The sequence below is a fragment of the Sceloporus occidentalis genome, unplaced genomic scaffold, assembly GCF_023333645.1.
Source record: "Sceloporus occidentalis isolate IW3139 unplaced genomic scaffold, rSceOcc1.0.p SCAF_4, whole genome shotgun sequence".
Classification (NCBI taxonomy): domain Eukaryota; kingdom Metazoa; phylum Chordata; class Lepidosauria; order Squamata; family Phrynosomatidae; genus Sceloporus; species Sceloporus occidentalis.
The window spans coordinates 114,266,235-114,282,239 of record NW_028316984.1 but is presented as its reverse complement, the minus strand read 5'-3'; the positions used below and the strand labels follow the sequence as shown (position 1 = coordinate 114,282,239).

Here is a 16,005-nt window from a genome sequence, read left to right as displayed (position 1 = left end):
CAATAAGGAACAGATAGAATCCGCTCCTTCCAGCGGCCAAGTTCAGTACCATGGTGATGGCCTAGATTGACACCAGGCATGTGCGGTTGACACGGTTCCAGAACGAACAGTGCGGCACGGTCTCCCACCACTCTATTTGGCCAATCAGTACTGGGTCTAAGATTCCTGGATCCATAACACATATACTGTTGTCATGCTAGACGTCACCTACCCTGTATATGTGAGTTTCATTTTTTGTGCCTAAGTGCCTTACATTGCACCCTGTTGAAATTCATTTTGCAGTCACAGCTCTTTAATATGTTAAGGTCATTTTGAATTCTGATCCTGCCCTCTGAAGTATTAACTACCTCTCCTAATTTGGTGTCATATTCAAATTTGATAATACCCCCTATTCTATCATCTAAGTAATTTATAAAGATATTGAATAGCACTGGACCCAGGACAGAACCCTGCGGCACTCCACTGGTCACTTCTCTCCAGGATGAAGAGGAATCATTGGTAAACACCCTTTGAGTTCAGTTGGTCAACCAATTACAAATTCATCTAATAATTATCCAATATATATTTCACATTTTACCTTCTTGTTTGTGAGAATATCGTGGGGAAACCTTGTCAAAGGCTGCACTGAAATAAAGATATGTTACATCCTCAGCATACCTTTAATCTACCTAGCTTGTAACTGTATCAAAGAAGGAGAGAGAGACAGACAGACAAAATTAGTTTGGCATTTATTTTTGAGAAACCCATATTGACTTTTAGTGATCATGACATTGTTTTCTAACTGGTTACCGTTTGTCTCTTTAATTAACTGCTCTAGAATGTTTCCTAGTATTGATGTCAGGCTGACTAAGTGGAAATTATTTGGGTCCTCTTTTTTTCCTTTTTGAAGATGAGGCAACATTTTCCCTCCTCTAGTCCACTGGGATGCTCCTGTTCTCCAGGAGCTCTCAAAATTTATTGCCAGTGGTTCTGAGGAGAAAGAGAAGATCTACATGGTGTCTGTGTGTGTGTGTGTGTGTGTGTGTGTGTGTGTGTGTGTGTGTATGAGCATTAGTCAGCAGATGTCAAATATTTGGTAGTCTCTGCCAAATTAGCGTAGCTTGCAGGACTAGAGTAACACAGTCTTTTATCTCATTTCCAACTATGAGACTTGAAATGTCTGTTGACATCTTAGGTGTCAGCACATCAAGAGATCATTGTCTAATGAGCCGATAGATAAATAAATAAACCAGGCATCTGAATGTACCCATTATCTTTTTCCCTAAAGTATTTCTAAACTCTCGTGTAGGTGTTTTTGTTCTTTGTTACCCGATATATTTTTTTATAGTAACTTAAATTTCCTTCACTTCATTTAGATTTGTGACTTGTTGACAGAGCAAAGTTATATATTTTCTGCACATACATTGGTGGGAATAGCATTGAAGTGCCAACTGAATTTTTTAAAAAATATCTATCTTGGTGGATCAATTTTGTTTTATCCAGATCTGTCTGCATTCACAGACTTTTAATTAACAGTTTAAATTTATAATATTGCTTCAGTTTCAGGTGGATACATTTTAACATTTTTTAAGAGCTCCTAGACAAAAGGACAAAAGCTGCGTCACTGGAACATTAGATGTGATTGAGATTCAACAGGAAATTCCTTTAAACAGCTGCCTGTTCAGAATTAATTTTTAAAGTCTGTCACACACTCTCTTTCACAGGAGACTTGAATGCTTCTCATTGGCAGATGCAGCACGTTGCTAAGTTCATTCTAAAGCTTAAAATTTCAGTTCATGTTAACATATGAATTTAAACAGTGTAAGCAATATCAGAGTATCCCAAAATTTTAAAAAGATAATTTCTCTCCTTGGGATTTTAAATCATTCCTCTTGCCTGAGGCATGGTGCTTTTATGAATGAAATCCATTCTGCATGCTTCTCATACAAATTTTGTTCTATTATTATCTGTTGTAGAGCCTGTTACCAAGCAAGATTTTTCTTCTATTACCAGCGTGCTCTTTCTTTCTTTCTTTCTTTCTTTCTTTTTGGTGTTGTTTTCTGTAGAAAGGTAAAAACAAGGTGAACTTACTGTCTTTTTCCCCTGGATGCCCTAATATTCCTAAATTAGATAGTTAAAAATAGAATAACCTCTCTTTCTTTTCTGGAGTTATCCAGTGAAAAGTGAGATTAAAGGGAAAGTATTGCTAAATCATTTCAATTTTTTTCCCTTGCTGACTCCAACAGAAATAAACATCTTTATTTCTTTAAAACAATTCTATACACCTTTCCAAATAACTGAAGACAACTAATAGCTTCATGATTACAACAACACGGTTTTTTAAAAAAGAAAAAAATTCAAACCCCACTAATTTGAAAAAAATAAAGGAAAAATATAAGTCTAAATAATAATAATAATAATAATAATAATAATAATAATAATAAATAAAATTAATTTGTATTTTCCTGCCTCTCCCATGTGGATCGAGGCAGGATTACAACCCAACAGTAACAATAAAATACAAGAATAAAACATATAATTTCAAACATTAAAACAGTTAAAAACAGTGCAATCAACATTTATAAGATAAAATGTTCTGATCCTAGATAGAAGAATATAATTATTATTATTCCCAATTTGGGTAAATCTACTGAATTAATAGTGGGAGATCTAGACCATCTTGAAGACTACCCCCTCTAAGCAATAGTTTTGTTTTTAATGGGAGTAAAAACCCAGATGGGTTGAATCTTCACTTAGAATCCCATAGTTCGAGATGGATGGGGGGAAACTACGGAGTATAATCTGCTATTTGAAATGCAGTTCTTGAAATCCTGAATAAACTCTCCTAGTGATTCGTGGCGGGGGCAGCAAGATGGACCCCTGAGTCAAAAGACAGCTCAAGGTTTCAAATCATTCTGCAGAGTCATTCTTCATCACATTCTGGAATCAGTTTCTAAAAAGAAACTGAATTATAACAGCATCACACTCCAAATCCCATTACTGCCAGACAATCCAGGATTAGCGTTTTAAAAAAATTATATTGTAAGCTGCTTTGGATCCCATAAAAGTAAAGGTAAAGGAATTCCCCAGTGACAAGGTTGTCAAGTCGTGTCTGACCATTGGGGGCGGTGCTCATCTCCATTACTAAGCCAAAGAGCCAGCGTTGTCAGAGGCTATTCTGTGATCATGTGTCCAGCATGATTGCACAGAACGCTGTATAATTTCCCACCAGAGTGGTACTTATTTATTTACTTACATTTGCATGTTTTTGAACTGCTAGGTTGGCAGAAGCTGGGACTAGTGATGGGAGTTCACCCCATCATGTGGCACCCAGGCCTCGAACTGCCAATCTTGCAGTCAACAGAGTCAGCATTTTAACCACTTGAGCCACCACGTCCCATATTGGGACATATATAAAATAAAGACATATACCAAAAGCTGTTGAAATAAGAAGCCAAACCAATGAAGCTGTAGTCTCATCGTTTAGTTCTCAAAGTAACAGTTCATTTGGGGAGACCATGCTATTTCCATTCCAGTGATATATCCAAAAGCAGATTGAAATGAATCATAGAATTGGAAGAGACTACAAGAGCCATCCAGGCTAATGCTGTGCTATGCAGGAACTCATAATCAAAGCACCCCTGACAGATGGCCATCCAGCCTCTGTTTAAAAACTTCCAAAGAAGGATCTAGATAATCCATATCATCCAGAAGAAACTATCTTAAAGCAAAAAAAGTTATAGTTTGAAGTAAACCTGAGTCTAGAAATTCTGACAGCATCAGTCCCCCAACCCCATGCTAACTCAAAGCATGGACATACTGATGTGCCCTTTTTGTACCTACAGTCTAAAATGTCTACTTGAGTAAAAGGCATGTTCAGAGTTACTTGCTCTTCTAAGTGAAATATCACTTTTTTTTTCTAGATACAAGCTTCAGGAAGTAAGAGAATTCATTCAAATAAAAATGTATTTTTAGATTTATTAACCATAAGGAGAAATACCACTTATCATGCTTCTTAAAAAATTAATTTAATTTCTCTGAAGATGCCAGCCACAGATGCTGGCAAAATGTCAGGAACAAACTCTTCTAGAACAAGGCCACATAACCTGAAAATCCCACAAAAACTATGGATGCCGGCCACGAAAGCTTTCAACTTCACATTCATTTCTGTTGTTAAACAGATTTTCTGCTCATTATGCTGTATTTTCCTCTTGTGTGTTTCTTTATTCTATACAAACATATAAAATGAGACTGAAGGCCACAAATACAGCCAACAAAATAAACAATATGTTAAGCAAAAGTTTCCAGTTGCTTCTTTCAGTTGATTTTAATGTGTAAGCAAGTGGAAGATGATAATGCATGCTTTCATGTTCATGCCTGTTATCTGTTCTTTGGAGCAAGCATGGACAAAGTTGGCCCTCATGCTGCATGGAGTCCTGAAGGCCATTTTGTGCCCCCCATGGGTTAAAAATTGCTTCACAGTGCCACTGAGAAAGCTGTATCCCTTGTCCTCAACAAACAAATCGGCCTTCCCCTGAAGAACTTAAAATTTAGACAGCTTCATATAGAGTGATACAGTTTTTCAGATAGTCAATAGTATACTCAATGTATCTAAGGCTTTAATGGTCATAACCAGCATTCTTAATTCTGCTTGTAAACAGACTGGTAGCAAGTGACACTAGTTGCCTGCAAGCAGCCCTAGCCAGCAGCTTGGCTGCAATATTTTGGACCTCCTGAAGTTTCTGAATAATTTCCAAAAGTAGCTCTATGTAGAATGTGTTACAATAATCTATCTGTGATGTAATCAAGGCATGTGTCACTATGCAAGATCTGACATAGGAAGAAGCAGAGCTGGTACACCATTTTTTACTGTGCAAATGCACTTCTGGCCACTGCTGAAACCTGAGTATCCAGGCTCAGTTCGGAGCCCAGCAGTACACCCGAGCTGTGAACCTGTGATTTCAGGGGTAGTGTAACCCTATCCTATTCCCTGATATGCCTTTCTGCTGACCAGGTGCACATCTTTCTTGTCTGAATTAATTTTTAACTTGCCTTATCCCATCCATTTCTGACAGCAGACACCAGTTTAGTACCAAAACAGCTTCCCTGGAATTAGGTGAACAGTAGGAATAGAGTTGGTACTATTGTAAAACAGTATTCAAGTTCCATCCCAGAGAAGCAACCCAGAAGTATGATTAATGATGTTGAATGTTGTTAAGCTGTACAACAGAACTGGCACAAACACATTCCCTTTTTCTATCTACTGGTGTTCCCAGCATAGGCCATACATCAAGGCAACCAAAACTGTGTCCATCCCATAACCAGACCTGAACACACACTGAAATGGATCTATATAATCCATTTCAGCCAGGAAGCCCTGGGGTTAGAAAGACACCATCTGCTCTAGAACCTTGCCAAAAGAATTGGAGGCTGAATGGTAATTATGTAGGGTGGTTAGGTCCATGGAGGGTTTTTTGAAGAAAGGCTTTACTGCAGTCTCTTGTAGACATGATGGAACTCTGCTGCACTGAGACTATACATGTTGTGGCTCTCACTTTTCTAAGGATTCTGTCCACATCCTCAGACTGCACAAACTGAAAAATATCCAATTACAAAGGACAAGAAAAAGCCATTCATCAGAACTTTATCAACCACAGCATCTTGTGACTTCAAATAATCAGAGAGCCATCATTCTCCTGATTTCATAGTGTTTTGTTGGGTAGTGTGTATGATGGTCTTTTAACCCACCCAAGAAAGGGGAGGGAAGAAAGAGAAGAAATCAGCCCAGCAAAAGTGATTATCATGCTCTGCTGGATAACATTCATTGTTTTGGGTCAATTCCTGTAACTGAATGTTTGGATAGTAGCTTACTTAGCCAGTGCAAATGTTACACCAGTGTCATGCAGAAGAAAATTTACTTCTGCAGTTTCTGCATGTTTAAGGCTCCTTGCCATTTTGGTAATTATTGTGCCTATTTCCAGTGCTGGATCATCCAGATTTTATGTTATCCATGCTAAGACTCAGCTGTCCCAAAGATGTATGGCATTTGTGTGCATGCATTGTCCCAAATCAAACTCAAGAATTATGACATTTTTTTTTTGCATTACACAGACTACACTGGTTATGTTTTCAAATAAGTATCATTCCAGTGGGTGCTTGTATTCTTTTCTGGATTGTAGTATTCTCATTGTGCTTGATTTTTTTGAATCAGGATGACATATAGATCTTAAATATTATCAAATGATAACTAATGGGCTTTAAAATTGTTGTTATATTTACCATTTTAGACAAAAATAATACAAGTACCTAATTTTTCTAAAGGAATTGTGATGGGGAACAAGTGATAATTTAAAGAAGAAATAAGTATGGCAGCATGCTAGAAGTATGAAGAAATAATTTTGTGCACTAACAGGGTATCTGTTCATATATTAGTGATAATTAGATTGTTTTTTTTTTCTGCATAGCATTTTATATTACCCAGCTTTAGCATCTATTAAAGATTTGTGAATGAGTAAATAAATGTACATCAACTGACATCATCATCCAACTTTATTAAATGTCAATTGACATATATTTAATCTATGAAACTAAGCTAGTTATGTTGGACATAAGATTCCAAAATCCATATTAGGATAAAATATTAATAAGATGAATAAAAAGGTCACAAAATGTGCAAGCTTTCAAGATCTCCAGAGCGCTTTATCAGGCAAGTTCAAAAAGCAGAGTGGAAGCAATAAAAAGCTGATTTGATTTGTAAGTGATTTTAAGCATGTGCTCTGATTCTGTTTAAGCAACCACTTTCATTATCAGATCTTGTACACTGGAAGCCATAAACTTAAAAGAAACACCATCCAGTGGCTGTGGGTTATGCATCGACTTGCAATTACTGGACTGAGGTTGTTTTTGTGGTATATAGGAAACACCAAAAAGTCTTTAGAGTGCCTATAAACTGTTTATGTGTAGGGGCTTACCTATTTAAACAAAATCACCGGCACTGTTGAAATTGAAAATATTGATTATGCACTAGTGGTCAGTGTAACATGCTGTTGTACATTAACTTTTCAATTGGGACCATAATGTCTTATGATGTTGTTATTTCTGTGCTGGGCAAAGAAGGCTTAATCATATAACCTTAACCATTCATTGGTTCTATTTTAATTTTGACCTTTTGTATATTTTATTTTAATTTGTAAGATGCCATGAATCCCATTTTAGGGGGAGATGCAGAATGTAAATGAAGTTGTTTGTTCTTGTTTGTTTTGGTTATGTGAGCCATAAAATACATCAGATTAACTAACAGTATATAGTAGATCATACCTGCTGTGTGCCTTGCTCCTTTAAATTATACCAGTAGAGAAGTGTAAGGGACATGTAAGACCAGTTTTTCCACTTGTAGACATTTTTAAAAGAGCAGTTCCTGGGGTGCAGTCATCAATTTACCCACACACTAGGTCTCATGTAAATTGCAGTTGATCAAATCATGTATTCTCACACATGGGAATTCTGTGATATGACATGACTGCCTATGACTCTTAGCAGCCATGAGCACTTTTATATAAGGGATTTCAAAGAGGCTTTCCTAAAGGAGTTCCAGTAAAAAAGGTAAGTAACTTTCATTTGTAGGTCCATAAAGTATGCATGATGTTTTAAATTAAATTATATTTAAATTATGTTTTAAATTATAGATCTATCATAGGAAATATTTAAATTACAAAACTGGGGATGCTGTGGGCACTTACACATTTTCTACATATGTATGTGACATTTATTGAAACATATGCCAACTTGTAGACCTTTGATAAAACAGCCAAATTTCATCAGCAGTTCCATAGAGGATGGTATTTGAAGTGGTAAGATGTAGTGCTGAACTACTAACAGATCTTGCAAGCAACTACTGGCTTAACATTGTGAGCAGGAAATGGAGAAAATGAAGGTCCAGGAGGTGAAAATAGAGAGAATTAAAGCTCTAAAGTTTAAGCAGAAATAAATGGCATAAAGAACTGTGCAGGTGAACATATCCTAAGCTGTCCAGGCTGGAAGCCCCTGATTAAAAATTGCCTCCTGTACTAGAAAACTACAACAATCAAAGTTACTGTTTCTCCTATTTCTTGGTGCCACCCTAGAATGCCAGCTAATAACCTGATGACTGAAGATGCCAGCCACAGATGCTGGCAAAACGTCAGGAAGAAACTCTTCTAGAACATAGCCCGAAAAACCCACAAAAAACTATTTATTTTTATAGTTTTGTTATTTCTTTTTAGTAGATGATTGTACTGTTTCATCTGGAAAAAGTTTTTTTAATCAGGTCTTCCTAACTCAAATGTGTGTAAAAATTGAAAATTAATATTTTGATTGCTGTTATTATTACCATCATACAACCCTAGACATGCACAGTGTTGTCTGATTTTGGAGAGCAAACCAGTTTGGGTCTGTTTCGTACTAGAATAGGAGACCTCTAGGAATACCTGAAATTTCAAGGCTGGGCTAGGAAACAAAACGCAGAGAGATGGCTCCAGTCAGAATTAACAGCCCGGGGCTAAATGGACCATGGTATCATTTAGGAGAAGGGAGTTTCCTGTGTTCCTATTTTTAGCATTTATTACTGTGTCTCCTGGTGGTACACACAAAGAAGTGTGAAGACATTCCTTTACCATTCTAGCTGGTTCTTAGTTTGACCCAGTGAAAACACCAACATTGATCAGAGATTAGAATGAAATTTTCCATTTCATCAAAAGTAATTGTTTATCCTGGAATTTCAGTGACACTTATTTAGTCAATTTATTTATTAAAATAAAGTTGGCCTGCCAGATTTACGGCTTGACACTCATGATTTTGATTATTTGCAAGGTCAAGGCTGCATGTGCATGCACTTCTCCTCCTCTTCGCTCCTGGGCTTTTCTCCTCAGGAGAAAAGCCCAGGAGAGAGGGGATGAGAATGGTGTGTGTACCAACCAGCAGACACAGTAATAAGACTAATAAGACAGCTATCCCACCAGGAAGGGGGTGGGGAGTCAGTTAAATGGACGGGAGGGTGGGGAAAGGAGAGGAGCGTGGACACCTGCTCCTCTTGCCCCCTATTTATCCTTTAACTGGCTTCCTCATGGGGGGGGGGGCAGGTTATTTTCAGTTTTTCCACATTCATGGGGGTCTTGTACCCCTGACTCCCACGGATGTGGAGGGCTGACTGTACTTCTATCTTGCCCTACATCAACAGGAGGCCTGACCACAGGCCTTCTAAAATATTGTGAACTGCAATTGACTAACACTAACAGTAGTCAATAAGAAATCAAAGATAGTTGTGCAGTGCCATTTATTATGCCAAAAGCATAATATTCTAACGCTGTGCATAATATTCTAATTCATTCTCTCTCTGTCTCTCTCTCTCTTTCTTAAACAAGGTGCTTTGCCTAATGCAGCTTTGTATGCTCGAAAAGACTTGCTTCAACGACCTACTCATGTGGCTACCAAAACTTTTCAAGCCTTGCGTATTTTTGTTAATAATGAATTGCATGAACTCTACGCGGGGTTGAAGACAGCTGACAAGTTTCTGAAACCTGGTGGACGGTTTGTTGCTCTTTCTTTCCATTCCTTAGAGGATCGCATCATCAAGCGGTTTCTTCTTGGAATAGATGTCACAGAAAAATTCAACCTCAGTGTAAGACAGAAGATCAAGCAAATGGAAAAGAATTTTTCAGATCAAGAGGAGGAGGAGGAGGAGGAATTTTCCAATGGAAACTCAAAATGGGAGGCTATACAGAAAAAAGTACTTATTCCCCAGGCTAAGGATCTTCAAGATAATCCAAGAGCACGTTCAGCAAAGCTAAGAGGAGCTATTAAGTTGTAAATTATTTTGTCTATGTTTATCCTTATAGTTATTCACCATTAAAGATGAGTAAGAGACAGAGAAGATTATATTTCAAAAGTTAGTTATCCATCATTGCTATTTAGAGTACACTTTATTTTCAGTCTAATAGGAGTGCTGAAGAAGAGAACACCACTCTTTGAACTTAAATATTTTGGTTTGTTGTGGAAAGCAACCTTAAAATGTGTAAATTAAAGACAAAGAGTAAACTCTGTTTTCTCAGTTATATGTAACTAATCTTGTTAAAGCAATATTCACAAATACATGAAATATATGTGGATCATAAAAATATTATTCATTTTTTTCATCTGCCATTAATGCAAATGTATACATATAACTATGTGTTAAATAAGAGTGGAAACAAGAGTAGAAACAGTTATGATTTTTTAGTTAGTTTGTTTTTGGTTTGAATAACAACCTTCTCATTCAAGAAGAAGACTTATATCTCTTTATTTTTTAAAAAAAATTGTTGCATGTAAATGTTCTCTGAAGAATTAGAATTAGGATACAAAGACAAGTTATTGACTTCCATAAACATATCTATTGTGTTATTGCTTTCTTGTGTTTCAAACCTTGTTTTTAAGTGTTGGTAGGCAATGTGAAAATACTCACACATTTTTATAAGAACTACAATATTTCAAAAATGTGTAAAATAGAACAAGAAATATATTTATCAGCCAGATCTCTAAAAGGCATCTTTGGGAAGCTCCTATTTGGTTTTCTTGTAATTTTGCAGAGGAGAGACATTTTCAGAAGGGGTCAGAACCAGGTAGTATCCCATACACATATTTCAATTTTGACCAAAACCAATAATTTCCACACAATTTGGGGGAAAGATATGCCTTGAAAAATATATTCTTTTGCTTTCATTGGCTTTCCATTGTATTTCAGGAACAATTGCATGTGTAATTATGATCGCTAAAATCACAGATGCCATGTCATCTCACACTGTGTTTTGTCTGTGCTCCATCCTGTTGCTTCAATCAACCAAAAACACCTTCTTAACTCTACCATTGTGGTACAGTGTGATTTGGAAAAGTAGCAATCTGAGTTGTTTCACATCTATGGAACTTCCCAAGGAAGCAGTTGGAGGCCCCAAATGCATCTTACAGTATCATTATGACATTAGTGTGGGAGGTTTCGTTTACAAACTAAATATTTTATTTATTAATAAAAGTACTGTACTTACAAATTCCTTTTCCTCCCACCAGTGTCCCCAAAGCAATGTACACCAAAATCACAATGTTAAAACAAAACAGGAACAGACACTTCTTTAAAGTATTCAAAACTATTGTAAAACCCAAAGGTATGACAAAATAGTACAGTTTTGAATGACTATTGAAAACTCAATAAGAATAGATAGCCAGTAAACTCAGATATTTTAGCTTATGTATTAATACATATTATAGATGAGCTGTTTATTTTATCAAGGGCACTCTCTACTACTTTTTCATCATGGAGTGTACTCTGTTTATTGGTAAAGAAAATTTATTTCCTAACAGAGAGTTATAGCCAGTGGGGTGGCTACTTCCAATGCGCGGCTGAAAGCCATGTATGGCATGCCCCATATGACGTGGGCACATTGTACTTTGTATTCTAATCAATATTTTATTCTTCCTGCCCCTTTCTCCAGCATTAATTTACAATATGTCATAATCGGGGACTGTTCCTCTGCAACTACCTCCATATCCTTGTAGTTTATGAAACAGGTTAATTTATCCATATCAAGCATTTCCAATATCTTCTTTATCCATCCATCCTAGGCATTTCCTGGCTCTTCCAATGTGCCAATATCATTCTAGCTGCTGTTATCAAATATAACATTATATGTCCATATTTTCTTTAAGTCTGTGAAGGAATCTTATTCAACATGTTTAAAAGGTATATTTCTGATCACATCTCAGATTTGATCTATAACATTTGTTCAATCATTATGTGTATTTGTTTCCAATATGCTTTAAGTTTTGGACAGCACAACCAAACAGGAAATCATGAGCCAGTAGATGCTCACCATTTCCAGTATCTGTCAGAATCAGTCTTATAAATCTTTGGTGGGATACAGACCACCCCTTTGGGGCAGCCTGCACCTGCCCCTTTCCCCAACAGATGGGAGCCTCAGCTGCCACATCGGCAGCCCCAGAGGCCCCGATCTGCCACTTTTCCTGGCCTTGGGGAAGCAGCAAAATGCTGCTTCTCCGTGGCCTGGAAAGGGGTGTCCTTGGGGCTTCATACCCCAAGGACACCCCGACAGTGGCAGGGAAAGGGAGAAAGCGCCACTCAGCCCCTTTCTCTTTGTATCACTGGCGCAGCCGTTTAAAGGCCGCGCCAGCGATACATGCGGCCAAAAGAGCTCTGAAACGGAGCTCCTTCTGGCACCGCTGAAAGGGCGCCACAAGTGCCCTCCAGCAGCACCAGGACATCACGTCCACGCCGCGCTGTTTGGCTGCGGCGTGGCCGTGACGTCATAATGGCGGCACCCATGTAGAAAGGGCGCCACCATTACAATGTACTAGGGTTGCGGGGCATCTGGAAAGGACGCCCTGAGGCAACCCCAGTACGTATCCAGGCCAGCACTTTGTGCCGGTCTGGATACCGCCTTAGCTACTTTATGCAGCATTAAATATCACCTTTGTTCCATTTTCCAAAACATTTGCCATAAATTTTGGGATTTAGTAAAATTATTTTTGTTTCTGGCATACTTCCAGCTCTCTGTATCTATAATTTGGCCACAATCTGAGTACCATTTAATCATAGCATCAGATATCAGTTCATCTTCCTTTTCTAAGTTTCTTAGGAATCTATATAATTTAGCTGTTCTCTTACTTCCATTGCCAAATAAAATTTTATCTAATTCCAATGTATCTCTGCCAAATTTTTCTATTTTCTGGTCAATTTTAAATCTTTCTTTTAATAGTATATATACAAACCAGTGCACTTTAGGGTCTAATTGAGTTAGTTCTTCAATAGGCTTCAATATATACTGTATCTACTAAATTCTGGTTGATATAGAATATCTCTGTAAGTTAGCCACATGCCTAATGATTTCCATTGACCAATGAATGCTTCTTGTGGTGAAATCCAGAGGCGGATTTTCCTGGGTTTTTTTCCCAAGTATGTAACAAAGATCTCTATATAATATGATGTCAGAATTTGTTTTGTGTTGCTGCTTTCCCATACCAAATGTAAGCATATCTTCTGAACCTGTTAGTAAAGCCTTCTAAATTCAATAACTTGTTATTTTCAAGTATAATTCATTCTACAATCCAATTTAACACATTATCTTCATAATATAGATTCAGGTCTGGTAATCTGTCTCCTCCTTCTTTCCTCTGGCATGTCATTGTTTTCTATTTTATCCATGGCTTTTTGTTGTTCCATACGAAATTTCTTATGTCTTGCCGTTCCTTCAGAGACTTGTCATTGTTCAAAATTGGTATAGTTTGGAATAAAAAATTATGGGGGGAAAAATCACTTTGATAGCTTCAATTCATCCAAATAATTATAATTGTAATTTAGACCATGCATTTCACTCTTTTTTAATTTCCTTCCATTTAGTTTTATAGTTATTATCAAAGAGATCCATGTTTTTGTTTGTCATCCAAATTCCTAAGTATTTCTTTTTAATCTGAGACTGAATAATACTTTCAATACTTTGTTCTTCTTTTTAATAAGTTTTTTTGTTAACAGTGCTGTCTTACTCCTGTTAATTTTAAAACCAGAAACTTTTCCAAAGTCAGCTATAATATTAAAAAACTTTTCTATTTGATTTATTGGTTCTTCCAAAATGATGACCAAATCATCAGCAAAAGCTTTCCATTTGTGTTCAGGTCCCTTACTATTCGTGCCACAAATATCTTTTTCTTTCCTTATTATATTTCCTAGAATTTCCAAGACTGTTATGAAAAGCAGTGGGGATAAAGGACAGCCTTGTCGAGTTCCTTTGTATATGTCAAATGTCTTTGACTTGTTCCCATTAACAATTTTGTGTGCATTTTGGTCTTCATACATTTTCCTGATCTATGCCACAAAATTATCTCCAACTCCCATTCTGACAAGTATTTCAAACATACAGTTGCAATTGACATTATCAAATGCCTTATCGATGTCAGCGAAGACTAAGGCTAGTTTTTTCCCCCCGTTCTTTCATAATATTCCAGCACGTCTAATATAAATCTAATATTCTCCTTTAACTATCTTGTTTGCAAAAAGCCCATTTGATCTTCGTCAATGTACTCAATATCCTTTATGAACTGTGTTGCCCAGAACTAGACACAGTATTCCAGGTTAGGCTTGACCAAAGCAGAATATAATGGTACTATTACTTCCCTCAATCTAATTGGTTTACAACAACAACTAATAATAATAATAATAATAATAATAATAATAATAATAATAATAATAATACTGTTTATTTATAGCCCGCTTTTCCAAAAGAGATCAAAGCGGGTTACAACAAGGGTATAAAACATTATACAATTTAGACAACAGTATATAAACATCATAAAAACATTCCAGAATTAAAAACACAATAAAACCACAGAACTAAAAACCATAGCCAAAAAACAGAACTAGCTGGAAAGCAGCATATATGATGGGGAACAGATGTCAAGACACATGAGGGAAAGCCTGTTGGAAGAGATAGGTCTTAAGTTTCTTCCTAAACAGGTCAAGAGAGGTAACAGAGCGGAGTTCATCGGGAAGAGAGTTCCAAATCTGTGGGGCCGAGACAGAAAATGCCCTACGTGAGGACGAGGTATATCTCGTTTTAGGAACCCTTAATAATTGCTTCCCGACCGTCCTGAGAGTGCAGGGCGGATTATATGGAGAGATGCGGTCCTCCAAGTACCCTGGGCCTGAGCCATTTAGGGCTTTATAGGTAATAACCAACACCTTGTATTGCACCCGGAAGCGAATGGGCAGCCAATGAAGATCTTGCAAAATAGGTGTTATGTGGCTAGTCCTGGAGCATCCAGTGACTAGCCTTGCTGCCATGTTCTGTACTAGTTGAAGCTTCTGGGTTTGGTACAAGGGTTGCCCCACGTAGAGCGCATTACAGAAATCCAACCGAGAGGTCACCAGAGCGTGCACTACCGTTTCAAGGTCCTCCCGGCCCAGGTAGGGTCGCAGCTGGCGTATCAGCTGAAGCTGGTAACAGGTGCTCCTGACTGTCGCATCCACCTGAGATGTAAGGTGGAACGATGAGTCCAGAAGCACCCCCATACTGCGAACTGAGTCCTTCAGGGGAAGCGTGACCCCATTCAGGACAGGTGGACAAATCTCCGTTCCCGGGCCTGGAGAACCTATCACGAGTACTTCTGTTTTCTCTGGATTCAGAACGAGTCTGTTTTCCCTCATCCAGCCCATTACCGACTCCAGACAGGCATTTAGAGGAGAGATGCCATTGCAGCTTCATTATGGTAGGCATCCTTTCAGCTAGTTGTTCCACTAGTGCTTACACAAATCAGTAGCTGAAAGTTAGAAATTAGAAACAATATAGCTGCCTATTAACTAATTGCTTTTCAGATACTAAGGAAAATTTACAAAGTAAAGTAATGAGTAGGAACAAAATGACTTTATTGATATAATCAGTAACATTTTCTAGACACTTTCAAATGGGTCCTTTAGTTATTTTAAGGCATTTTCATTGGCATTTTGAGGTTTTCAAGTGTTTATGAAGTTTTCAAGTGTTATGCCATTTGCTTATTTTGTTCTTGAGGAGATTACAGAAAATAATGATAAAGCAATAAGCTGCATGTGAGGAGTCCTTTATTTCAACTTTGCAAAAGTAATAGCTGCATGTTATTTTTCAAACACTGTTAACAAAAAAAGAGAAAATATTGAAAAGTAACTTTCAAGATCTGGTGCAAATAGAACAGCCAGTCATTAGCTACCTCTTGTATGTGTCCCATTAGCATGTCAGGTACAAACCATAAAGAAAGTGGAATCAAGAGGCATCCAAATCTGAAAAATCTTGAATTTATCAACAATTAAAAAATTTCTTGGTTTCATGTAAGTTACTTCTTAATGCTCATCTATTCATTTTAACTTGTGAAAGAAACTACAAAAAATTAAGGAGATGCTAGCATGGACTAACAACAATTATTGGAACAGATCCCCTCGCATAGGCTTGCTAATACATTGTCCATACTTTTGGCCTTAGGCTT

At 37.3% G+C, this 16,005-nt stretch overlaps 1 protein-coding gene across 1 annotated transcript in view; it reads left to right on the top strand.

The window, feature by feature from the left end:
- Positions 1-10,213, top strand: part of METTL15 (methyltransferase 15, mitochondrial 12S rRNA N4-cytidine) — a 115,540-nt gene extending 105,327 nt beyond the window's left edge. Inside the window, exon 6 of the mRNA XM_089521313.1 lies at positions 9,378-10,213. Within this exon, the coding sequence (XP_089377439.1) occupies positions 9,378-9,823 (446 nt within the window). The 3' untranslated portion in view covers positions 9,824-10,213. The remainder of the gene's footprint in view (positions 1-9,377) is intronic.
- Positions 10,214-16,005: the final 5,792 nt, after the last annotated feature.